The following is a 27,009-nucleotide window of genomic DNA, read 5'->3' on the forward strand; positions in this document are numbered from 1 at the left end:
TGAAGCTTTGTGCATTAAAAACACCAATAGTGTTTTATTCAGAAAAAATAAACAGCCTCACTTTGAATGAGAAAACATTCACATTAGATGACACCTGGCAGGATAATGGGAGTCAGGAACAAGCCTTGCCTCAACAGCACAGGAGGGTGGGAACAATCCTCACAGAGACCCCCCAGCTCCTCCCAAATGCCTGCTGAGCCATTCCCACAGTGCCCTCAGTGGCTGCTAGTATTGAGTTCATCTTTGGTTCTTCCTGAAATTAGTTTATTATTTTCTGGTTTAGTTTTTCTATCAGCCCATCTTATTTAAACTATATCCTCTGAATTTTTTTTTTTTTTGAGCTTTAGGCTTTTTTCTAGGAGACTTTCTAGCCTTCAGCCAGCTGGGGCCCCTCTTCTTTCCCTTGGCTCTACTCACTGTGAGAAGAATAAAAGCCTCCTCTGTTCTCTTTGGTTTCCAGCACTTGTAGAATGGTTTATCTGGAAGCAACTTTTCAGATTTTTCTATGCTGCAACTGACACCACAGACAGAAATGTATCTTCACTGAAGGAGAGCAAAACTGAGAAAATTCTGCCTCCAACCCTTTTAAAGCAAGACAGAGCTCAGGCATTCTCCCCACCCTGCTACCCTTGACCTCTCAAGAAGTTTTGCCCTCCAACCTCTTTCTTCCACAGGACCACAGCAGCCAGAAGGGATCGCCAGTGGTCTCTGCCAGGCCTCAGCCAGCTTGGATCAGGTCATCAGCACCTTCTGTAGTCCAGAGTGAACTGTTCTCCAAGGATGGAGACTGCACACTTCACTGGGGTCACTGGCCCCTCTGGAACTATTGGATCACCCTCTCAGGCCGTTACTGAGTAATCACCTTTATCAAACATGTATTAGGGAAGCAATCAGGGAGGGGCCTGTGCCCACCCAGGCTGCCCTTTGGGCCCTGCTCACCTGTGGCTTTCCCCAAACAGCTGGTTCTCCATGTAGCGCTTGAGGTTGCCCACAGCACAGACAGGCACACAATCTGCAGAAAAAACAATCTGCACTAATAATAACTTTTTTGAGGTTATCCTTTCTCAATCCCGGTACATTCCATCTCTCCAGTAGGACACTCTGCACCTGAGAGGAACTCGGAACTGCAGAGGGCTGAACACCCTTTAATGCCCCTGTACCAGGCTGGAAGGGGCAGGTGTCAGTGCACCTGCCTGGAGGCTATTCCTGGTGGAACACCAGCCTCCGATGTAAACACACACTGCATAGAACACCTGACCTTCTTTTCCTGGCAAGCGACTGTCTCGCCCCAGTTATAAATACATTCTTCAGAAATACATAAATGCATAACTTAACACCTGCTTTGACACAGGCATGGGAAGGAAACCATGCTGGGACCCCAGGGAGAGCCTACACTCTCACCTGGTCCCCCTGGTCCAGCCCTGTGTCCCTTGCACAGCTTGGTGAGACCCAGCAGCCATGGTTGGGATTTGAGCCAGAGGGGTCTGTAGTGTTTGTGGGCTTCTCATCACATTCCATGCAGCAACTTTTGTTTTCAGGCAGAAAACATCAACCAGTGCCCTTGTCTTGCAGTGGTGCTGGTTTTGCCTGGCAATGCTGTGACTGGAGGGTGGCCCTGTCCTCTGCCCGACACAATGACTCCCCGCTGGTCCCGATGCTGCCATGGGACAGGGAATATTCCCCGAGGGAATTGAGGCCCTGCACACCACACGGTGCAGATAGGAGAAACCTTTCCAAAAAAGCAGCCTTGGCCTCATTCAGACAGGGCGATGCCGAGGCTGGGAAGCAGCTGGTGGATTCTGACAGATTTAGCACTCAAATTGAGGCCTCAGTTAAAAGAGCAGCTCCCAAGGTTGAGGCTCAGGGCCCGTCCTGCCCCGGGCCAGCCCGAAGTAGTGCCAAGCAGAGCTCGCCCAGCTCGCTCTCATCGTTCTCCTCGGGCTCGCTGCTGAAGTTGGAGGGGCTGCTGCTGGGCAAGCTGTGGCCAGAGCCTGTGCTCAGGGATCCCTGGCCCTTCGGGTCTGCGCTCAGCGCCAGCGCAGCTCGCAGGCACGCGCTGCCGGCGCGGGCAGGAGCTGGCTGGGCGTCCGGCTGGGAGTCATTCCTCTGGCTGAAAAACTGCCCCAGCAGGGATCTCTGGAGGGTCGTTTGGAGGCTTTCACAAGTCCTCTGTTTTGTGCTTGGCCGGGTGTAATGCAAATCCAACTGCAGGACCACGTCTGTCTGGAAGGGGAGAGCAAAGAACACAAAGTGAATGGGAGAATTCGATCGGAAGCAAAGCTCTCCTGCTGCTGCTGCTGCCAGAAAGGAGCCTTGGCTGGCTCTTGTGCAGGCTCACAGCCCCATGCTGTGGCACGATGGAGCAATGCTACTGCCAGAGAAAATGAGCTGTTCATATTCACACAGCTCATGATGCTTACAGGCCTCAGCCATGGATTCTGTATTTCAGGACTTCTCCTGAAATCAGGGATCTCATCAGCTCTATCAGGGCACTGTCACTGCAAGCACCACTCTGGCGATGTGGGCACAGGGGAGCAAGAGGGGCTGCACCATGGCCAAGACCAACGCACATGGGAGAGGAAAGCATTAAACACTTTCAACCCTGGAAGTGTTCCAGGCCAGGTTGGATGGGGCTTGGAGCACCCTGGGCTAGTGGAAGGTGTCCCTGCCCATGGCAGGGGGTGGAATGAGATGAGATTTAAGGTCCCTTCCAGCCCAAACCATTCCGGGATTCTATGAACTAAAACACACCTGACACTCTGAAAACCAACAGCTTTAAGCAGCAGTGCTCCACAGGGATCTGCTCACAGCCTAGCACTATTTTAGAATTTTCTAAAAGATGAAGAAATAAGAGAATAACCACATTCATGGCAGTCAAACCCCTGAAAGCAGACCCCAGCACGGCACTGTGCCTGAAACACCTGTGAAGAGCAGGGAGATGTATAATAGAACAAGAAGATTTTGGCAGGCGATGCCCAGTCCAGGTCTCTGTCTGCACTTAAAAGCAATGCAGAACAACTGGGAAAGGTTCAGAAAAGAGCTCCAGGAACAATCAAGAACTGAAAGCACTGCCATATGCTGAAGCACATCACGTACTCAGCAAGCAGAAGTTGCTGTAGGCAGATCCAGGCAGCAGCTTGAGAGCAGCACTCGGTGTAAGATCCACTGGCTGTGTGTTAGGAGAGGAAAAAAAATGTCCAAGTAGAGACAAAGCGCACACTGCTGTTTGAGGAGAGACAAGCCAGGAGACCAGCAATTCTGCCTCTCTCATGGTCTTTAAATAGTTTGAGGGTGTTTTCAAGCGTGCCAAAGAGGCACAGCTTGGATCAGGCTTGGCAGTGTTACTCTGATGACAGGAGATCCTGGCCAGCCCATGAGCTCATCTCTCAGGCAAGCACACAGCCTCGTGAGACATCCTCCACCTGAAGTAACTGGGCAGGTCTGACCTCCCCGTGGCTGATGGGGCAAAGAGCAGCTTCCCTGGCCAGGCAGCACAGAAAAACAGAACAATCCACGACCAGTGATGCCTGTCTCTGCTCCCAGCACAGGCTGGTGTGGGTCAGCTTTGATAGGAAGGTCAGGCAGGGGAGACAACACAACAGCAAAGAGCATCCACGCTTGGGCTCTGCAGCCTGATTGTAAATCAGAAAGATTATGCTGAAGTGGAAAAGGTGAGGTGAAAGGACAGTGCTCTCCTATGGAGCCAGGCTAGGAGAGCTGGGTGTGTCCAGCCTGGAGAAGAGAAGGATCCAAGATGACTTTAGAGCCCCTTCCAGTTCTTAAAAAGGGGCTCCAAGAGAGCTGGAGAGGGACTTCAAACAAGGGCCCTAAAATAACAGGACAAGGGGAATGGCTTCCCACTGCCAGAGGGCAGAGCTAGGTTGGATATTGGGAAGGAATTCTTCCCTGTGAGGGTGGCGAGGCCCTGGCACAGGGTGCCCAGAGAAGCTGTGGTTGTCCCATCCCTGGAAGTGTCCAAGGCCAGGTTGGATGGGGCTTGGAGCAACCTGGGATAATGGAAGGTGTCCCTGCCCATGGCAGAGGGTGGAACAAGATGAGGTTTAGGATCCCTCCTAACCCAAACCAATCTGTGATTCTGTAAAAGAGGGCAGCTTTTGTGCCTTGAAGATCAACAAGCTCCTCTAACATCAGTCTGGATGTGACACTGACACAGACACGTGGTCAGAAAGGCATATCCAGCTCCAGCCATGGGGATGGGGACACCAGTTCCATGAGAATGCAGGAGAACTGTGGAAATTTGCACCTGGTTACTCTCTACCTGAATTTTCTGCAGTGCACAGAGCTGGAAGATGCAGTCCAGCTCCTCCCGCTTGTACACGGAGGCGAGCAGACTCTCCACATGGTCCAGACGGCTCTCCCTCTGGATGGCCACGTCATCCGTCTCCTGGGTCAGGAAAACAAGAGGAAATGCAAGGAAATTTTAGCATCAGCATGAAGCACTGAGGCACAACTGCCAATCAAACACGTGCTCAGGGCTTTGATTGACATGTTGCCTGATGGAAATGCTGTGTATCCTAATAGGGAAGTACTACAGAGAGCAAGCAACAGGAATGCAGAGATTTTATACACTTGCCTTGTGCGTATCAATGAGAAGACCCCGAGTACATCTTACTATGAAAAATGGGGTATGGTGGGATTTTCAGCAGAGCCTGAAGCAGCACCAGCCAGTATTGTAATCACTGGTACTGCCAGCAGTTTGAAGGCAGCAAGTTTTCCAAGGGCACAGCTGGAAGCTCTGAGTTGTGCTGAGTGCTGAATTAGCCCCTCACCATCTACAGAACTACCAATTCTTGCTGAGTTCCTCAAATTTAGCCAAAAACAGCCCTGTGTCTGAGATCCTCTTCAGTACTGACTGAATCTTGGAGCCGCTAATACCCCGGGAAGAGACAAGGGAATAAAGGCCTTACGAAATCATAGACCATGGAACATCCTGAGTTGGAAGGAACCCACAAGGGTCATTGAGTTCAACTCCTGGCCCTGCACAGACACCCCAACAATCCCACCCTGTGCCTGAGAGCAGTGTCCAAACGCTCCTGGAGCTCTGGCAGCCTTGGGGCTGTGACCATGGATTTGAGTCCTCCAGAATGGACCATAGTCCACCAGTCCCTTCCAGAAGGCACTTGCCTCTGCTAGCTGACTCTGGCAACCGTCCCAGTGTGATCCTTAGCAGGAGAAGTTGTGCTGGGCATGCTGATGAAGGAGGCCGTTAGGATATTTGGGGAGGTAGAAGTTGGAGAAGCCCTGGGAGCTCTTCCCGGCCTTCCCTGAACTGCTGCCTGCAAACAGCCAAAGTGATTTGTTTCTGGCCAGGAGAGTATGAGGAAAAACATTGGATCCCAAATGCTGGCTGGGATCTGCAGGCATCAGGATCACCCCTGCATGCAAGGCTGGTGGAACAGGAGTAGCACCATTGCTGATCCAGTAGGTCACTGGAGGCTGAGGAAACACCATTTATCTCTGTGCAAGAGAAAGCCAAATCCATCTCCGCACTTGGCAGCTCATTACTGGAAAGATAAACTGGAGGGAGGTTGGGGAAGATCAGGCCAGTGAATGGAGACTAAACCTGGGGACCAAAGAGGCACAAAGCACATCAGCCAGATGCTGCTGACACAGGGCTTTGGCAGCACGGCTGCAGAAGGGAGGATGTAGCCCTGCTGTGTCCAGCCAGCTCCATCCTCCAGCACATGCTCCGACCCACAGCGCTGCCTCCAGCCCAGGGGTCCAACAGCACAAGGACCTGGAGCTGCTGAAGCAAGTCCAGAGGAGGCCACAGAGATGCTCTGGGGGCTGGAGGCCCCCTGCTCTGATGCCAGGCTGCGAGAGCTGGGTCCAGGGAGACCTCAGAGCCCCTTCCAGTGCCTAAAGGGGCTCCAAGAGCTGGAGAGGAACTTTGGACAAGAGCCTGGAGTGGCAGGACAAGAGGGGGACAGCTTCCTACTGCAGGGGTAGCGTTAGATTAGACGTTAGGGAGAATGCAATCTCCACGTTGGAACTTCCTCCCCGCAATTCAAACCATGACTTACTTCCATGTTGGAAACAACTTTTTATAGATTTGAAGGCCCCATAAAATCATAATTTTTGCTTTTCTTGCCTAAACTACGATTGTCTTGCTCTTTCCTTTCATTACTTCATCTGTGCTTTACTTGGCACACTTCTTTTCCATGAAGCATGGACCCAAAACTGGACCCAGTGTTCCAGCAACAGCCAGGAGAGCCAGACAGGATCTCACAAAAATCTCAGAGCTCTTGTTTCCAACCTTGCCATGGTTCTGTGCCCTGTTTTTGTCACCCCAGCTGTTTTGGGCTCTGACCAGAACTGGTTCCCATTCACTGCCCATCCCATGCTTATGCTACTTTTTATTCTTGCTCATGTGCAGGAACTTGCATCTGCTGAATAACAGCCTTGGCCTTGAATTGCACCTTCTGTTTATCCAAATCCTTCCAAAATCTAACCCTGCCTTGTAGCACCTTGCAGAGACACTTGCAGGTGTTACAGGATCTGTGTATTTAATAAGCACATCAGTGAAAATAAAAATCAATCCCACAGCCCTGATTTTCCAAAAAGCCCAAATATATTCAATCACCCTCAAAGGAGAGTTTTCTCTTAGTTTTAAATGGAATTTCCTGTGGATCAGTGTGTGCCCATGGCCTCCAGTCCTGGCACTGGGCACCACTGGGAAGAACCTGGCTCTGTCCTCTTTGCACGCTCCCTGCAGGTATTTGTAGACCTGAATGAGTTCTTTCTAAGCCTGTCCCTCCACAGGATGAACAGCCCCAGTTCTCCCAGCTTTTCCTCACAGGGGAGGTGCTTCAACCACTTCATCATCTCCATGGCCCTTTGCCAGACTCTCTCCAGTATGTCCATGTCTCTCTTGTGCTGAAGAGCCCAGAACTGGACATGTGTGGAGGACAAACAATATCCACTGCCCTTGCCCTGTCCCCCGAGCTCATCACTTTGATGCAGAAGGCATCAGGTTATCAGGCATGGAGGCCCTTTGCAATCTACTGTAACTGCTCCCAGTCACCTTCTTGTCCTTGCTGTGTTTGGGGGTGATTGGCTCTGTCACTTCCTCAGAGATCATGGTGAGGTTGACTCTCCTGGAGCTCCCCAAATCTTCATTCTTGCCCTCCAGGAAGGCAGGACTGACAGGGGCTTTTTTCCAGGCCTCAGGAAGACCATGAGGAGATGGAGAGTGTCCTTGCAGTCTTATCTCCAGCTCCCTCAGCACTTGTGGGTGCCCCCATCAGGTCCTGGGGATTTGTGAATGTCCAGCTGGTTCAGTGCTCCCTGACCTGGTCCTGCTCCTCCTCCATGTGTCCCCCTTGCTTCAGACCTTTTCCTTAGTTTCAGGATTCTGGGAGTCCTGAGGTACTTGTAGAAGCCCTTCTTGTTGCCCCCAGATCCAGCTCCACATAGGCTTTGACTTTCTGAGCCCCATTCCTACATGCTTCAACCACATCTCTGTAGTTCTCCTACATTACCTGCCCCTGCTTCTGCCTCTCGCACACCTTTTCATGTGTGAGCTCAGTTAGGAGCCCCCAGCAAATCCATGCAGGCCTCCTGATGCCTTTGCTTGACTCCCTGTTCCTCAGGATCCTTGAAAATCCACCAGCTGGGTTCCAGGGCTGTATCCCATGGGAACACAGCTCTCCAGCCTAGTGACCTTCAAGACAATCACCTGGGCAAGAAGCAACCTGGTGTGTCTGCTTCAGCAGGAGGGTTCTGATCTGCAGAAATCCCCTCCAACCCCAAACGCTCAATGACTCTATGCTCTCAAGGGATGAATTAAAGCCCTGACACATGAGATTCAAAGCCTGTCAGCTGACAGCAACTCATTATCCACAAGTATCAGCAGTCTGCTAAATTCCCAGCCACCACAGCCTCCTGTTCCACAAACTAATTCCCTTCCACACTCTCCTTTATCATTTCTGGCTGTATAGGAGAAAATGGAGAAAAGCATTTTCTAAATTAATTTTTTTAGACAATTCATAATTACTTATAAACCTTTCCCCATGGTGGGATGTGTTTTTTAATGAAGATGGTGCCCAGGAATTGGCAAGGCCAGGTTTTAGCTGGCCCTCAAATAGGGATATTCTAAATAAATTGGGGGAAGGTTGACTGGCAAGGCCATTATGTCAAACAGCTCCAGATCAAGTGTCTGGTAAACAAGGAGATCCAACATAAAGGTTTTTAAAAAGTAAGGATTTAAGCAGTATAAAGAAAAAAAAAAATAGGAATGCCTTGGGTCATGTGCGAGACCAGCCTCTCCCTTTAAAGACAGTGCTTGTCAGGTAAAAATGCAAGTCAGGCAACCCACAGGATGGGAGGGAATATGGGACAACTAAAGAAAATGAATCAATGCCAGAAAATTCCATCATAATTATTCCTGGCAAACCCACAGCAAGCCTATTTAAGTCCCTTTGATAACCAGAATGTGGCAAATGGTGGGAACACTCCCATTTCCTACATTCCCCATTTCCTCAACAAAACAGCTCTCTGGGATCATTCTAAGGGCTTACAACCTCACATTCAGCCTGGTGTTGTTGGCCTTCAGCCTCTGGCTCCTGCAGCCCAGCCACGCACGTGGGACTTAGGGGGACCCCAGCTGCCCTGAGCATCCCTCAGGTGCTCTGGAAAGATTCTGGAGGGAGCCCGGTGGGCATCTCAGGGACCCCACAGGGGTGTGGTCGTGGCTGTGGTGTCTGAGGTGGGGCAGGTGACAGTCATGGGAGGACATGCTGCTGCCTCTTCAGACGGCACTGGAGCTCAGCATGAGCCAGCTCCGCCGTGCAGTGGGACAGAAGCAGGGATCTGGCTGTACTGGGGTACCTTTTTGACTCTCTGATCCCTCTTGAGACAGCTCCAGAGGCAGGAGCAGGCAGCTGGGTTCCCCCTCCCCCCCAGTCACTGATGTTGGGGGAAGCCCACAAATACATGCTCACACACACAGACACAATTTTCATGCATGATGCTCACAAGAGGAAATGGTGGTGCAGCTTAGGAATGGGCAGGATCAGGCTCCAAACCTCCTGGATACACCACGCTGCATCAGTGACCCCAATGTGCTGAGGAGCAGCGTCCCTCCACGAGCAACAAGGGCCAAAAAATCCACCACAAACGAGCTACGCTTTGGAAGAAGGGCTACAGAAAACAAGGGAGATGGTTACAGAAAGGAGCAGCAAATTAAATCCATAGGGGTGGCCCATGGAGACCACCAGGAAAGCCCACACTGGGCACATGGTCTGTGAGGAAAGGTGTGAGAAAGGGTGCAAGGAAGCTGGTACAGCTCAACTGGGAAGGAATATACTGTTGCATTAAGATATATTAGCATGGCAGACTAAGAAGGCATGAGTCAAAAAGCCAGACCTGCTTTCTAACACAGAAAACAGAATAGCTCTTGGCCTCAATCAGATTAAATGCAATAATTTAATGAGGCAGGACAGAAATCAATCTGAGGGACAACTGGTTAAAGGCATCAAACTGCTGCCAAATCTTTTTTGTGATGCATGACGAGCAAGGCAGGGAATCCACAGAGGTGTGGAAGGAGCCTCAAAGAGGTGTACGCAGAGGGGGGGATCCATTTTCACCAGGGATCAGCCTTTCCCAGCCCTCAGGACTCAGCCCAACCACCCTCCGACCTCTGAAATGGAGAAAGCAGCCCAGGAACAGAACTGGCCAGAAGACTCACGGCAGGCCAGCGGAGCAGGAGCTGGGGGTCAGTGATGTGGGCCAGGGGTGGCTGTGGCTTGGCACACACGAACATCAGGTTGGAGAAGAGCCGGAGGAAGTGGAGCTCCACCCGTGCCCCGCATGGGAAGGTCACCGTTCTGCTCAGCGGCTCTGGAAGGGAAATTCAAGCAGGATCAACTCCTCAGAGGGTCCTGTCAACACCTCCCTGCAGTGCCGTGTCCCTGAGGAGCACAGGGACCCCCAGTTCCCTCCTCCCCACACCCCCCATGGCTCACCTTGGCTGTGTCCCCAGTGCTCAGTGGCTGCTCCCGAGGGACAGATGGGATCCGTCAGGGACCGGGCTTCCTTCAGCGTGTGCTTGATCTCCATCACCTGCTTCCCAGTGACCAGGGGATCATGGCCAATGTCTGCAGGAAAGAGTCGGAAGCACAAGGATCACTCCAGGTTCGTTATTGATCTCCCTGCCTTTCGGGCCCTACACAAATGTCCCCATGCTGCTCCCAGGCTACTGAAAGATCCCATGGGGCATGGCCTGTGATTTGGATTTTAGGGAGGAACGGTTGGCTGGCTGGGATGGGATGGTCTCTGCTCTCTCTTCTCACCCCCTGCACTGAAGCAAGTGGTTTCTAACTCGTCTCTCACCTTCTAACACATCCTCCAGCATATGTGTAACCTTCTTCTCTTGCAGAATGTGCTTCTTCAGGTATTTCATGAAGATCCCAGAGCTGAACTCCCCATCCTGCAATTCATAGGCTTCTGCATCTTCACTCCTGCAAGAATAAGGATATTTCTTCAGAGTCCTCACAGTTCTGCATTGGGCATGAGGTCCAGGGTGAGTCTGGGGTGGCCAACTCCATCCAGACTGTAGTGGCTGGGTCCAAGTGAGCTTCTCAAGGAATAACACAAAGTGCTTGGGTTGTGTCCTGGAGAGGGTGGGCAGGCCACAGGATGGGAAAAAGCAGTGGAAGGGAATGGGATAGGACAGCACAGTCTCCTCTGCCAGCCCAGGCAAGTGATGAAGGTGAAAAGCCAGTGGAACTGGCACTGGACCGGGAAATAATACCCAGCATCTCAGAAGGCTTTGGGTGGGCTGCTCATGGGACATGCACCTGGAGAATCAGGCTGAAGAACAGGTGACAGGAGCTGATGTCACCTTCACACACAACTTGTAACTGAAGCACAGGCTGACAGCAGCAGGAAGGACAGAAGTGCCTGAACAGCAAACCCAGCAGATGGAGGGTGAGAGCCAGAGGGAACACAAGAGAAGCCCTCTCCAGCCTCCAGAGCCACCATGCATGCAAGGATGAGAGGAGACAGGGCTGTGCCAGAGTGTGGTCCCACGTGAGGGTGTGGGGGTGGTGAAGTCACTTACGTGGAATAGCCATAGACAGTGTTTCCCCACGGCTCCAGTGGCTGCACCTGGGACAAGGCACACCCTGGGTTGTACCTGGAGAGGAGGCAAAGGCACAAGTCAGTGTCGAGGACATCTGCAGCTGGCACGAACAAAGCCCACACACTCCTCGTGTCCATCTCTTAGGGATGGCAGTAGGATCAACCCTCACCTCAGATATAACCAGAGAGACTAAAGCTGGGAGTCCCACCAAGAACCCAAACCACAGGGGAAGGAGTAGGTATGTCCAGCTGTGGCTTAACTGCACTGGTAAGCTGCTCCCTGCCCTGAGCCTGAAGCTGTGGTACAACCTGGAGCTGTGGGTACAACCTGGAGCCATGGGTGCACATTGCCACCTCCCTCCAGAGGCTGGATTTTAACATGTCCAGGCAGAACCACGGTGCAGAGAACACACAGGTTCACCATGGCCCAATGGACAACCGTCCCTCAAGAAGTCAGAGGTGCACACCACCATGGTTACAGCTCAATTGCCTTTGCTGGAGGTCTGGGACACCCCACGGGGCCCTTCCAGACCACACACACACACTTTTGCCTCAGGGAACCAAAGCAGGCTATGGATGATACGCCCCCAGATCTCCCTCAGAGACAGGACCAGGACACGCACACAAGTCTCAAAGCTCAAAACTGGTCCTGACACCTCAGTCTAGATGCAGCTGAATGAGCACAGCCCCTGTTATTCTCAAAATCAGGTAGATCCATGGTGACAGGATCTGATTTCCAACAAAAAAAGATATCTTGGTTGCATTGAATGGTCAAGCCTTGCCCATCTGACTGAAGCCAGACTGACAGCACACGGACAGGCTGCCTCCAGGTCACACCAGTGACTCGGAGCTGTTTCCAGTCACACAGTGCAAGAGCCAGGCACAGAGGCAGCATTAGTCCATGCAATTCAATCCCAGCACAGTTTCCTGGGGCTGGAGCTGGGACGCTAAGGAGAGCAGAAGGGACAGGGATATTGCCAGCAGCCAGCACGTCACCTACTGCTGGTGGCACAGTCTGGAGATGTTTAATGGCAGAATTCAACTGACTTGTGTAAGTTGTCTTAAAGATGATCAGAAGAGAAAATGTGAGAAAGAAGACATGTTTCTAAATCTGAATATTGAGATTTATCTGCTCCTCAACTGCTCCTAATTTAATGCAGAAATCTTTGGTTCCAGGTCCAAGGAGAAATCAGGGAATTCCTGGAAAAGGCAATCGCATCCACCCAAAATCAGCATATAAATGTATGAGGCTACACACAGGCTCTGTGCTCTGGTTCCTCGCCTGCTAAGGCTGAGCATCTGCTCCCACTTGGCAAAGGATGTGTTTCTCACCACCCTGGCATTTCTGATGCCAACATACAGGGTGAGGAGAAACTCTGGGTGAGCTCCCTCTTAGCACAGACACAGCTTCATGCATGAGCTGCTGACAGACCTGCAGCATCAGTCTGACCAGGAGGGTGTCAGGAAGGGAGGCCATGGGAGCCTTGTTTTATACAAAGGTGTAAACACACACAGCTATGAAATCCAGGTGCTTCCTTGAGCTGAAATGGTGATTTCTCGAGAAAAAATGAGCTCAGGAGAGAGTTCCTGCCCCCAAAAGGTCTGGGATAACACCCACTGCATGAAGTACCATGCTTGCTGAGGAAAAGGGGAGGTGTGAACTTTGCAGAAGGAGGGAGAAAACCAGCTGCACAACTTTGCCTAAATATCACAGCAGATCTCACGCTGCATCCTCTTCCCAGAGCACCACTGAGACTCCATTGAGCAAAGGAACCGCTGGAAATGCCAAGGAAGGAGACAGCAGCTCAAAGGGAGACAGACAGCAGCTCAAAAGCTGGTTTACAGATTGTTAACATTGGCACTGAGGTCCCTGTGCAGCCCCCACACTGCCTCCCCATCACACACTGCCCTCACATGGAACACCAGCAGCCCAGAGCTGCACTAGTCTGGCTCCAGCAGAGTATCCATGAGAGCCAGGTGTTCCTGCTTGGCTGCAGGCCATTCCCTGCCTGTTACCAAACTGGGGAGGACAGCCAGGTGCTGCAAGGTGTGCCAGGGAAGCAACACACTCTGCTTTCAGCCGCCAGCAAGAAGGGAGAAAGGGGATGCTCCATTCTGGGGAGTTCAGGGCAGCATCAAGGGACATCAAGCTCCCACTCCAGAGCTGCAGGACAAGTCCCAGCACAGCCAGCTTTAAGCTACTCAAAGCAAGCAGCCCCACCACGACAGCTAAAAGGCATGAAAAATTTATCATCTCTCCAGGGGCTGGCAGATCTCTCAGGGTATCAAAAGCTCTGTTGTCTTTCCAGTTCTTAGCACAGGAACCACAGCACGAAGAGAGAGACATTCCTACGTTTGCTCTCCAGGTCTTTTCTGACCTGTAAATCTGCCTCAGGAGCCTGAAATAAATGAACTAATGACAGCTTCTACTGCAGCAGTCCACCCACCTCTGCTGAAACTGGACAAGTAGTAATTTTCTGCAGCAGGATAGAAGTCTGCAGGCCAAGTGAGGATGATGGGTTTTCCACAGAAAGAGGAAAAATGCTTATCTCTGACCTCAGCAGCAGCTGCTTCACAACACAACCACTTCAGGAGGATTTAAGGCCAGGAAAAACAAGTAGCAGGGCTTAAAATATTTTCCCTGTCAAGCTGCACTCTTCTCACTGAGATGTTAACAAGATTGCAGCCAGGAGAAGAGAGGTGAACTGAACGCTCCCAGCCTGAGCACGTGGGAAACCTGGAGCAGGAAAGCACACAGTCAGCAAGATCAGCTCAGGTGGGTCAGGCTTGAAACACAAGACAAACCCTGTGCTGAGTTTCAGCCAACAATTTATGCCAGGCAGAGCTATCCCTCCACAGGCTTGAGGCAACCTGCCTGTATTTGCCAGGCTCCTTCGCCTCAAAAAACCAAGGGAGGGTTTCCAGCCCCTTCTCTCCAGCAGATCTCAGACAAGGTCTGATGCTCTCTGCACTAATACGTGACTGACCTGTGGAGGCCGGTGAGCCTATGGAACAAGGGACAAAGAGAGTCCGCTGGTGGGACAGTCCCTAAGATCAGAGATCCTCCCCAGGTTAGGGTGACAAAAGAGGCTTCCCCAGGATGCATTGCTCTGTTATGTTAATGTACTCCAGTTCTGTTTCCCTGGTTGGCCCATTGGCCTCCCTGCCCCTTGGTACTTTATATGTCCCTGCCCTAGAAGGTTCTCCACTCTCCATTCCCCCATTGGCCCTTGCCCCATTGCCACCCCCTCAGAGCTCCCCACTGTCTCCCTTACCTAGTCCCGCCTGTGCACCACCGCCGTGCCCTCAGATCACTGGTCCCTGATGCTCCCTCCGCTCCTGTATAACCCTGGACCCTCCTATGTTCTTTGTCTTCGTCCCTGGAACCCTTCATGAGCGTGGCTGCATTAAACTCCTCCCGTGGAACCCCATAGGAGGACCCTTCCTGTCTCTTTGTCGTCGATCCATTCCTGCAGCTATCTGTGGTGTGTGGGTGTACATCCACTCCTGGAGCTATCGGTGGTGTGTGGGTGTACATCCATTCCTGCAGCTATCTGTGGTGTGTGGGTGTACATCCATTCCTGCAGCTATCCGTGGTGTCTGGGTGTACATCCATTCCTGCAGCTATCCGTGGTGTGTGGGTGTACATCCATTCCTGCAGCTATCTGTGGTGTGTGGGTGTACATCCATTCCTGCAGCTATCTGTGGTGTGTGGGTGTACATCCTTTCCTGCAGCTGTGGTGTGTGGGTGTACATCCATTCCTGCAGCTATCTGTGGTGTGTGGGTGTACATCCTTTCCTGCAGCTGTGGTGTCTGGGTGTACATCCTTTCCTGCAGCTGTGGTGTGTGGGTGTACATCCACTCCTGCAGCTATCTGTGGTGTCTGGGTGTACATCCTTTCCTGCAGCTATCTGTGGTGTGTGGGTGTACATCCTTTCCTGCAGCTATCCGTGGTGTGTGGGTGTACATCCATTCCTGCAGCTATCTGTGGTGTGTGGGTGTACATCCATTCCTGCAGCTATCTGTGGTGTGTGGGTGTACGTGTGTGTGAGTGTGTGCCGGTCCTGCCGAGCGCTTTCGCCCTGGAGACGCTTTTAGGAAGTTGTGGCTGGACACCGCGACACTGACCCATCCCCAAGGACACCCTGCAGGACCTGACAGTGTGGTTGATTTTATGGCACAGATCAATAACATCTGACAGAGGCTCAGCAGCACTATGGGGGATGTAGCAATCACAGGGGCTGCCAAAACCCACAGGTGAGGATGGCCACCCTCCTCCAGCCCTTGGAACGCCCAGCCCAGGCGGGGGAAGGGGGAAGAGGACCCTACCACTTCCTGCAGGTGTCCAGCAGGATGATGTTCAGGGCCGTCTTCTGCTGCTGCATTTTCTGGAGGATCCTCTGCACACTGATGCAGTTCTCAGGGGCATAGGGTTGTGGAGCATCAACAGGGACCATGTAGTTCCTCCCCAGATGTTCGTACCCGTGCCCAGCATAGTAGAATATAGCTGTGAAGAGGGAGAGGAGAGGATGACTCAGGATGCCAACCTGCAGGTCTGTAACCAGCTCCCCATGGCCATGTCCCACCTCATGTCCTGAAGGAATACTGGTGCAGGGCAGACCTAGACCAGTAGCACCTATGGAACTGGAGCTACACTGACCTCACAGTTTCAACTTTTTCCCAACTATTCCCTTAATTAGAGTTGGAAGCAGCCCCAAGAGACTCTCCCTTACTTGTGGGTTCCTGCACTGTTTGTCTCCTGAAGTCCCTGGGTTTACACACTTCCAAAACCTCTGTGCTACAACACCCAGGCTCAGCACCTGCCAGGCTGAATTTCACCTTTGTACAATGTCTTGTACAAGAGCTCCTCAGCTCTTTGAAGGAATAAGGCAACAGAAAAAGATTTTACCAGGATGGAAAATACATTAACAGCCATTTAAATGAGACGCTCCTCAGTTTCCTAGTTTGGGAGAAGAGACTAACAACTCTTCTTAGGAGATCAGCACCAACTTAGGTGATGGGAAACATTCTTGACTTCAAGGGTCTGCCTGTTTTCACACACCTGTAAGCTGGTGAAAAATTAAGACACAGAGAGAAGTGAGTTCTTCAGATGTCCAGAACACAAGGATCATGTGCTGCAACAACCTCAAACCAGGCACCAGCCCTGTCAGGCAGGGGAGGAGTCAGACTCATGCAGATGCTGGTGGGAAGTCCAAGACCCAACAAGAATTTTGGGTTTTACACTGAAGCACATGACACTTAGTAATGGTTTCTGCTTTCCCAAGAGATGGCAACACAGGGCCATCCAAGTGGGAAGCCAGCACTGGGGAGCTTGGGATGGCCTAAGCTGGGGCTCTTCTCCAAGCCCTGTGTTCAGTGCAGGGCTGGCACAGGGATCCCCAAGAAGGCTGGAGCTTCCCAAAAGGAAGCTGCACAGCGGCTGGCTGCCCCTCCCCAGCACCAATGACACTGCTTGCGGGATGCTGGTTGGTGAAAGCCAACTTGGAGAATTGAAATGGGTTAAAAATAGCTCTGCGAGGTGACACAGAGAGTTGTGTTACTGCAACCGAAGGACAGTGAAGAGTGAGAGGTCAGAAATCAGAAAAAGCAGCTAAGAAGCAACAACAGGAGAAATTCTTCACTCAGATTCGCTGCCAAAGCCCACAGTTCAGTGAGTAACCTTTCCTCTATTTTCCCTCCACTGTTCCTGCCCCTGGACTTGGGAGGGCACTCACTTTGGTCTGATTTTGCAAGGATGCAGTAACAGGGGTAGGAGCTGAAGGGCTGAAAGCATGATCTCATCGTGTGGAGGATGGAAAACATGATCTCATAGTCAAAAAGGCCTTGAGTCACCTTTGGTTTCTATTCTCAGGGCACAATGGAAAGTTTCTCAAACGGCCATTTTCACAGGTGCCCGTGAGATTTGTGTTCCTCTTCTTGTGGATTGCCAGCCAGAGACAGTAGGATCTGATTTGCAGAAGCTTTAAACTTTCATAACTTGCAAATCAAACCCACAAAACCCTCCCCTGAGATTAGAAAAGAGAATAAAAAAGGAAGCCTTCTAGAAAAACTAGATGCAGGTTGGGCCCCTTGAGCCTTTGAGCACTGGTGGCTTTCGTCCCTCTGCCTGTACACACAAGAGAAGTGATGACATCTGTTACCAGGCAGCATCACTGAAGTTTGGAAAAAAATGAAATGTAACAGGAAAGCCCACAAAGAATGATTCAATCCTTAAATCTTCTAACTTTTGAGGTCTTGTTGAGCACCTGAATGTACCATCAAGTGCTCCCCATGCTATATAAACCACAAAGACTCATGTTCAAATCAAAAAGGGTGGGTTTCACATCACCTGAGCAACTTCTCCAGCCTCTCCCGGACTAAATCTCTCCTCCTGAACAGGAAAGTCAACAATTTGCCCAGAGAAGGAAAGGGCTGTTTAATTCTGAGTTCTTTCCACATCGTATGAGTCAGAACTGCCCATCACAGACAAACTTCCGAGTACCAAATTAAAAAGGGGAAGCTCCAGGCACTGCTTACAATGCAGCATGAGGCTTTATAAAGGCATGACTCCATTTTCCTCGTATTCCACTCACAACTTTCTGCTCTCGTTGCATTTCCAATGTAATTTTTTTGATTTGGGACTTTTTAGGATGCTCAAAAAAAATCCACGGGGATTCCCTATTTGTCTGAGGGATGTTTGGGGCCTTCAAAAATCCTCTGCAGCTTTTCTAAGATGAGATCAGGAGGAAAAGCAGCCTGATAACCCACCACCTCCACACAGTGAATTGGAGAAACCTTTGGATCATAGAATCATTAGGGTTGGAAAAGACCTCCAAGATCATCAAGTCCAACCTTGGACTGAACCTCACCATATCATGCAGTGCCACATCCACTTGTTTTTTGAACACTTCAGGATCCAGGCCTGGGAGGAGAGGGAGAAGGAGCTGTGCTGGGGTGGCTGGGAGATGTGGAAGTGGAAGAAAGTCTCACAAAAGCCCACAGTTCCTGGAGGGACAGTTACAGAGACCACAAAGCCCAACTGCCCTGTTTGGCACAGACCATACAACAAGGGGCAATGAGCACCAACTCATGGAGGTTCACGTTCACCAGTCAGCCCTCTCCTTCCTCTGTATGTCTACACAAAGCTCTCCTGACTTCAGCTCTGGTGGTTGCTACACAGGAGGTGGCACCTCCAGGTTCCTCAAGAACACTGGGATGCTGCAGGAGCGTGTCCAACACACACATGGATGTACAGGACTGGCTGTCACAGGCACCTCTGGAGTCTTTAACAGGCTGCCTGGGTTGTTCCTGGAGCTGCTGTCTCACCACAACTGGGGCACTCAGCAGGCAGCCTGACCCAATGTCCCATCATTAAATTAGGATTCCAGCCAATGTGGCAAGAATCCTGAACTCAATCACTGCTGGACCCAGCTCACACTGGGGTTCACTGCCTCCAAAGAATAGCACACCACTGAGCCTGGAGAGCTGTTAAGAAAACCTCAACCTAAGCAGGCGCTGCCTCACAAACACTCAACACTCAATTCAGCTGTTAGTGTTTTTCCTGACAGCGCACAAAATCAGTTTTGCCAGGAAGGATCAGAGGCCACGAATGCAGAAAAGCTCTAAAAGTCCAAATAAGGAATGACACTGTGAATGGTTTGCTGTTTCCAAGCATTTTTTCTCTCCAGTGCTTAGGAAGGGCCATGGATAAAATGCCATTTGGTCCTCACATGCCACGGATAGAGGGTAAGACTGGCAGCTGGGATGACTCTGACCTGGGAGAGGAGGTAAAGCTTGGGATACAAGGGGATTTCAGAGAGCAACAACAAAAGGAAGCTGCAAGTGAAGTCATGGGAATACGCTGTCATAGGTGACGTGCTCAGCTGGAGCACCAGGACTGCGCACAGCCCTTCCCACCAGCTCAGCCTCCCCCTCCAGTCAGTGCTTCCCAGAACAAGGCGGCTGTGCAGCATTTCCCTCGTGGCCAGGTCCCCATCCATTGCACAATCTCCAAACCTCACACTGAGTGCCAGCCTGGAATCAGCCCACGATGACTTTCACTGTCTGGGTGCCACACAGCTGGCAGGTAAGCCTCACACCGAGGTTTGGAAGCAAAAAAAACCACCTGCAAGGTGTTTTCAGGATATCTGTCATGCTGGGAGAATCTCAGGGACCCCAAAGATGCTACTTGCACCACCAAATCTGAACATCTGCTTTAAGACCCACAAATCTGCTGGTTGGGTTCGTGGCTGAGGAACGCTTCCCACTGAGCAGTGTGCAATAAGCTCGAAGCCCAACCTCAAAGCCACCTGCAGATGGAAATGCTCCTCTGCAAAAGGGTTGTCAAGGGCCCAAATTAGACCTTCAGGAAAGAGAACTAAGAAAATCATGACCAGATTCAGCAGTCAGGGCTCAAGAGGAGCTCCCCTCCTCACACATGATGGGGGAGGACAATCAGTCAGTCTCCTCAATTCTTTCAGCCAAGGAAAAATCAAAGCCCCCTTTCCCATTCACTATCAGAAGCACTGGCTCCCCAAAAACTCAGTTTGAGCCCACACTGTTGGGGTTGGAGGTGAGCCACGTGTTGGAGAAACATCCACTTTGCCTGACTATAACCTGGCCAAAACTGAACTACACTTATCCAGGGGCTCCTGCCAAGCCTGGTACTGATGCAGGTCTCCCTTGAGATAGCAAAGCTCAATTTCTTCTCTTTTAATTCAATAACTGTTCAGAAAATTGCCCAATCTCTACTCAGCATGGGCAGGTGGCTGAGCTGGCTTTGCCTTACCATAGACTCCCTTCCCCAGGAGCTGCAGGAACCGACTGACCGCTGCCACCATCTCAGCCTTGTTCAGATCCAGCAGGGAGACAACCTGGAAGCCCAGATGCTCCAGGAGACGACTCAGCTCAAACACATCCCTCACAGGAGCCATGAGGTTGGGGTGATGCTGGTAGCGGTTGTTGCCCACTAAAAGTGCTATTTTGCCTGTAGCTAAAACAAACACCAAGTGAAAAAGCCAGAAATGCTCAGCAGGAGGCAAGATCACCTCACCTCCTCCTGTTGGAGTGAGGATATGGGCAATCTAAGGAAAGAGTTAGGCAGCAAGGATAGACCCTAGGCTGCTGCAAGCCTGGAGCACCCTCCAGAAAGCCCTTGGCTTTCTGAATACTTCAACAAAATACACAAACAATCATTTTGACAGAAAGGCTTGAAAAGTTTTCACTTGACAACCAAAATCCCAGGAATGCAGAGGTTCTGCTCTACCTGCCCTACCATGACCACAGGTCTGGCGTGTCAGTGGTGCATGGGAGAGGGATTTGCTGAGCCAGGCTGAGGGGTCCTCTCCCTCACAGGGCTGAAGGAGAGAAACCCATGGCTCCTGCTTTGATTTTATCCCCACCTCCCACTGTAAAAAAATGGGATTTATGTCGCTCAGTAGTGGTGGGAGCGAGGAACTTTGCCTTGCTCTGAGGAGGTATTTCAAGTAGGGATAAGTTGTCATGTGAACAACACTTTTAAAATCATTTGGCAGGCACAGAGTTTAGGACTCAGTTACTCATTACGAATAATCTTACTCCACTTGCTGAGAAAGATCAGGGCTTGGCAGGGGATGGGACTCATTTTATGCTGTGCAGCTCTAATCCAAGAGTGCAGAGCCTGTGGCAATATGGGCATAAAGGCTTGAAGCGGTCTCTGCAGAAAAAGCACTCCCATTCCTTGTCCTCCCATCCACCCTGGAGCCTGGCTTTTAATTAAAGGAAAAATTGCTCAGGAAGAAAAGATGAAAGTACTCACCAAAAAACTTTCCAGAGCCACATGTACCTGGAAAAGAAAGAGGGAAATGATAAGCCTGGGCCCAGCACCCAGTGCCAGGTCTGAATCCTGCTCCAATATCCCCAACAATGCACAGCTGGATCAAACACACAGAGGATCTGCACAAGCAACACTCCTCAGGCAATTCCTTCATAGCCTAACTTTATAGACACTGGTCTGATGTTAGGAGGATTTATGAAATCCAGCCTGATTTATGACATCCTGAGCAGCTGGGATGCAAAGCCTGGAGAAGTGGCAGACCAGGATAGGAGGGACAACATGGAGAAGCTCGTACCTGATGTGACTCACCTGCTACCCTGCTGCAGCAAAAGCAAAGGGAACACAATGACTCAATAAAAGCTCCAAAACGGAGCGTTTCTCCCCAGAAATGTCCAGAACAGAGAAAGTTTGCCTGTTTGCTTTTGATTGCAATAATATTCCCAGAGTTTTTCATCTCCCTGCTCAGCCTTTCCCTGTTGTTTTAGCACTTCTGGCTCAGAAAAGCTGCTCCAAATGTTACTCACTTTGGTCCACAAACTCTCCTACCTGAGCACTTCCAGCCTCTTAAAATCATCATTACCCTAACAGTTCCAGCTTTTCCTATTTAAATTAGAAATAAATTTAAAAATCCAGCCCAGGAGAAAATTCCAGAACCCTACATGCTCTAAAAGAAAAAATTAGGGATAAATTGCATAAATCTCATGGGTCTTTGGCCCCTGAACCAGTGTTGCTAATGCACCAGAGATGCCTGAAAAGCTTCAGAACAAAACCACTCATCCTTTTCTGCCTCTGACAGAGGCACCTGTTGCAAGTTAAAGCTCCCCAGCAGTAACACATTGAACCCAACCCAATCTGGTGTCCAAATCTCACTATCCCCCTAGGACGTGTTTTGCCAGCTATGAGGAGGCAGGCAGAGTGCTCTCTGGCTACACAAGATCAATTTGTACTTTGGAGAAATTTTAAAGCCAGCCTAAAAGGCAGGATAAGAAGCTTATGGCATAGAAAAATCTCTAGATGGAGTAAAGAGCCAGCAAAGCCAGCCCATGCTATTCCTGCCTCACATAGGGTAAAGGCAGAGGGTCAAAGCAGCCAGAGGTGGAACGTGCCTGGGGGTCTGGGGACACATCCTCTCCCTGGGATCCATCACTCACACAGCATCAGCCCTGAGCTGCCAGCCCGAGGGGCCTGAACCTTCCCAAATAAACACCATCCTCTCCAGCTCCGTGTCTGAGCACATCCCTTAATCTCAGTGAGACTGGAAATGGGTCTGGCCACAGGAGCCTGCCGCGATTTGGCCTGGAGCTGTGAAAGCAGCACGCTGGCATGGTAAGAAAATGGCAGGGAGTAGCTGAGAGCACTGAGCCTGCCCTTACACAGCAGGTGTCTGACACACTACAGGGCCCAGCAGCATCCCACCTGTCGGACAGCACATTGCTGCAATTAGGGGGTTTTCCAGCCACTGCTCCTTTTACTCCCTCAGAGCCCCAGTATCAAGGAATCCTATTTATCACAGTCCTTGTTCACCAGCTCAGCACCTCCAGAGAGCACCAAATTCCTCTGTCCCCTGTAATTATGTCTCACATCAGGTGATGTGCAGCAAAGCAACGTGGGCTGGTTCTGCTCACCGATGTGAACGTCCACGGCGTTGGTCCAGTGCTCTCCGTGACTGTTAGAGGCACAGCAGAGGTACGTGCCGGAGTCACTGACCTTGGTATGGGTGATCTAGGCAGATCAAAAGTTAAATCACATTATTTATGGTGAAAGTCTGAAGCTCCCTGCCAGGATCTGCTGAAGGCACTCACGGTCATGGAATAAGAAGTATTTTTCCTGCTGTTCGCAGAGACTTTGCCTCACAAAGAATCAGGATGGGGACAAGACCCAGAGCAGTACTAGCTGGCGAGGACTCTGGTTCTCCAGCCCAGGATCCTGCTCAGAGAGGGACTAAAGCCACCACTGAGTCAGGGTGGCCATAGCTCTGTCTATGCAAGCCCTGAACACCTCCAAGGACAGAGACCTTGCTGCCTTTCTGGCTCCAGCACAGCACCATCCACTTCTGAAAACAACCTCTTCTTAGTGCCCAGACTGAGCTTTCCCATCAGAAGTGCAATCTAAGGCCACCACATAATACCATCTAAGGCCATCTGTAATACCATCGACCACTACTGAGAAGAGACTGGATGTCTTGTCCTTGTGCCCTTCACGTAATGCCCTGGAAGGAAATCTCCTTTCTTGATTCAAGAAGACAGCACTGATTTACACTCAGCCAGCGACACAAAACAAAGCGAGCCCTTCTGCTGCCTCCCTGACTCTTTCCTGTCAGGGCAAACCACATTTCCTTCTAGGTCTCCAGCAGGCACACAGCATTCCCGCAGCTCCATCAATCTGCACTCCCCTGCATACACAGACAATAACTGTTCTCACGTCTCTACTGTAAACGGGCACAAGAGATGTGCTGAGAGCCCTTGACGCATCTATGGATTGGTTTCCTCCTAGAGGAATATCCACAACTTTCAAAGAAGTCCATAAAACATATTCCCCCTTCACACAGAGCCATCCAGCTGGCTATCAAAGCAGTGGGGTGATATGTGGAGGGCTTTCTCACAACCCTGCAATCAGCTTCTCCCATTACCCACCTCAGCAGCAAAAGCTTCTGAACTATCCCCAGAAAACCTTACCCAGAGTTTTTTTCTCTTCTGCCGCTCCAGCAGGTTCCCATTGTGGTACCACTGGTAGCTGGGGGCTGGGACCCCCATGGCAGCGCACTGCAGCTGCAGCGGCTGCCCCACCTCCACCCGCTGCTCGCTGGGGTTGAGGACAATGACTGGTTCTCCTCGCCACAGCCGAGGGGGCAGACCTGCAAGGCAGCAACACAGAATTGGTCCTCCCTCCACAAGGACAGCAAACAACGGCCATTTTCAACTATCACCTTTCTCCTTGGGGAGCAGGGAACCCTTGAGAGCAACGCCTGTGATAGTAAATGCCACACCAAAGCCCTGCCTCTGGCTTCCCAAACCTGATCCTCGCCCTTTCCTTCCAAGGGTGCAGTCAACATTCTAAGGTCAACCACGCCCCAAGTTATTTTGGGTCAGCTTTGAAGTAGCCAGATGGGTTCTTCCAGTCCCAATACCCAGAATAACTCTGGGAAACCCATGGCAAGCATGAGGTGCAGGTGGACGGGGCTTGGAGCAACCTGCTCTAGTGAAAGTGTCTTGGGGTGATTTTATGATACTACTGTATTTCCCTATCATCTGCTTTATGCCCAGAAATGGGTCCCATAGCTTTAAGCTGGGTCCAGAAGAGGGGGGAGAGAAGCCAGGCGAATTCCTCAGCATGGTTTGTGTTCAAGGATTCACACACCCCCCGCATTCTCACCGCTGCAGAGCCGAGGGAGCACCTTTCTGCTTTTAGCCAGCCTCTTAGCTGAGGCAAGAAATAAATTTTCCCATATTGGCATACTGAATTCCTCCGGTAACTTCTTCTTCTTCTTCCTCTTCTTCTGGAACTCTTCTGCCTAGCTGTGATCTGAGAATCAGATCATCGGACCCCGTGGACCAGCAGGGAGGCTGTGGGGATGCCACATCTCAGCCTTGGACATTGGGAGGAGTCGAGCCAGCTACAGAAAAGAACTCTGAATCCGCCAGCTTTCTCCGCATTGAGGAGGTTTATTATCTAACACTACTCATTTGTTTCCTGTGCCTTGCTGGTACTCTGCTTGTTAAATAAATAGGTTTTCTTCACTTTCATCCAAGAAATTCCTTTCATATTGGTGGGGGGGGAGTGCTGAAACCTGTCTTCTGGGGAGGAGACGTTCCTTCCAGAGTGTTTCCCCCTAAACTTGTCTCGAACCGAGACAGAAAGGTGTCCCTGCCCATGGCAAGGGGTGGTACAAGATGAGCTTGAAGGTCCCTTCCAACCCGAACCATTCTGTAATTCCATAATACATCAAGAAGGTAAAAGACAGGTTTGTACCTCTGGCAACACACTGATGGACCTCCACCTTCACCCAGTCGGAGAAGACGGCATTTCTGTGGAGGTCATTGACCCTGCAGGTGTAGAGCTGGGTCTGCTCTGCAATGATGGGCAAGTCTTGGTTGGTCGCTCCAGGAATCGGGCGGCAGTCAGACTAAAGGGAAAACACAGGCAGTGGGCAGCAATTCCTTTCCCACTGCTGGCAGTAGAAGGCACTAGGAAGCCCCTTGTAAGAGCGGCAAAAGTGGAAATCCCTGGTTTCCTCCCCTTCTTCAGCTCCCCCACTGTGTGCAAGGACCCAGCCTGGTGCCATACCCAGGGCCACCCCATCCTTACCTGGTACTGACAAAACCACTGGTACTGCAGTGAGGTGCATCCCTGGGCTCGGCACCGCAGCATGAAGGAGTATCCCACCGGGACAGAGACGGAGACTGGCTGCTCAGTTATGGCAATGGCTGTGGAGAAACAGCATGTGCAGCTGGGAACAACACTGCAGTCACAGCCCAGCATCTCACCCTCACCCAGTGGCCAGGCATGGTGGGCTTCAAGAGGGATACTCATCCCAGCAGGCAGGAAAGACTGGAAGAACAGGGATGCTCCTGTGCCCAGAGACTGGAGAGATGGATGGATGGATGGATGGATGGATGGATGGATGGATGGGTGTGTACGTGGATGGACAAGAGGATGGGTGGGTGGAAGGATGGGTGGGTGGATGGATGACATGGGGCTCCTCTGGGTACTCTCGCAAGTGCCCGGGGGGTGGCACAGTCACTCTACCCACTGCCCCGTGACCACTCACCTTCCTGCATCGCTTCTCCGGCGGCTCCTCGCCGGCCTGGGCGGCCGCCGGCCGGGCCCGCGGCAGCTCGTCTCCCCGGGACGCGGCGGCGGCACCTGCGGCGACGGACGGCGGCGCTGGGGCGGGTCGGGCTCGGCCGAGGGTCCGCTCACCCTACGCGGCGGCCCATGGCGGGCTGGGGGCTGCGGCGCCGGGCTGGGGCCCGCACTCGGCTGCCGCCGGCCCCGCGGCCCCGGCACTTCCGCGCTCCCGGCCCGCCCCGCGCCCGCCGGCACCGGGGGCGGCGCCGCCACGCGCCGGGGCTGCGGCGGCCCTGCACGGCCCGGCTCCGCACGGCCCGGCCCCGAACGGACCGGCACGGCACGGACTGGACCGGCTCCGCACGGCCCGGCCCCGAACGGACCGGCACGGCACGGACTGGACCGGCTCCGCACGGCCCGGCCCCGAACGGACCGGCACGGACTGGACCGGTTCCACACGGCCCGACCCCGAACGGACCGGCACGGACTTGACCGGCTCCGCACGGCCCGGCCCCGAACGGACCGGCTCCGCATGTCTGGCCCGCTCCGACGGGGACGCTGCAGGACGTGTCCCTAGCCTGGGTGCCACGGCCGCCCGCACCTCCCTTCCCACGAGTGACCTTTCCCTCTCCCCAGGGGTGTCCTCACGCCCACCGCCACTGCTGACCTCACCCTCATTCACACGGGTGTCCTTTCCTCCTCCCTACAGTGCCCCCTTACCTCCCCCCCCCCCCCGTTACAGCTCGACTTGTCCATATCCCACAAGTGTCCTCACCCCCTCCCCACGGGTGTTTTCACCCCCAATCCCACTGGTGACCTCAACCAATCCCCACAACAGTCCTTGCCCCTTTGCCACAGGTGTCCATGTCCCCATTCTGGTGGCCTCAGCCACTTACCGTGAGTGTCCTCTCCTCCTCCCCACACACCTGCTTATGGGTGTACTTGCCCATATCCCCACTGGTGTCCTCACCTCCCTCCCCACCAATGTCCTCCACCCCATCCCCACAGCCGTCTTCACCCATATCCCCACTGGTGTCCTCACCCTGTTCCCACAGGTGTTCTTGCCTCATCCCCATGGGCATCCTTGCCCCTGTCCCCATGACCACCCTTGCTCTCATCCCCACAGCCACTCTTGCCCCCTGCCCACATCCCCTGTGCCCACCGCTCTCACCCCCCAGGCTCCACAGCCACACTCACCTCTCTCCTGGGGACCACAGCCCAAAAAGTTCATGGTGGAGCCAGCACTCCCACGGGTGGGCACATAGAACCCGCTTCCTCCAAGAAGTCCCCGCCAGCTGGGCCG

General features: G+C 52.1%; 1 protein-coding gene across 2 annotated transcripts; it reads right to left on the reverse strand.

Moving 5' to 3' along the window:
- On the reverse strand, positions 1–27,009 carry LOC104697489 (mucosa-associated lymphoid tissue lymphoma translocation protein 1 homolog). 2 transcript variants are annotated; one of them, XM_039557820.1, is made up of 15 exons: positions 26,904–27,004; positions 25,687–25,781; positions 25,224–25,342; positions 24,888–25,041; positions 23,594–23,772; positions 22,544–22,640; positions 20,901–20,927; positions 19,893–20,096; positions 15,434–15,611; positions 11,084–11,158; positions 10,354–10,481; positions 9,987–10,118; positions 9,710–9,861; positions 4,280–4,405; positions 1–2,223 (listed from the first exon to the last, which is right to left on the reverse strand). In XM_039557820.1, exons 2-15 carry the CDS (start codon positions 25,694–25,696, stop codon positions 1,861–1,863), a joined length of 1,944 nt encoding a protein of 647 aa, XP_039413754.1. In that variant the 5' UTR covers positions 25,697–25,781; positions 26,904–27,004; the 3' UTR covers positions 1–1,860. The 2 variants fall into 2 exon arrangements, with proteins under 2 accessions (XP_039413754.1, XP_039413755.1); XM_039557821.1 differs by having other exon boundaries at positions 1,935–2,219; positions 26,904–27,009.

This window comes from Corvus cornix, chromosome 10, assembly GCF_000738735.6.
Source record: "Corvus cornix cornix isolate S_Up_H32 chromosome 10, ASM73873v5, whole genome shotgun sequence".
Classification (NCBI taxonomy): domain Eukaryota; kingdom Metazoa; phylum Chordata; class Aves; order Passeriformes; family Corvidae; genus Corvus; species Corvus cornix.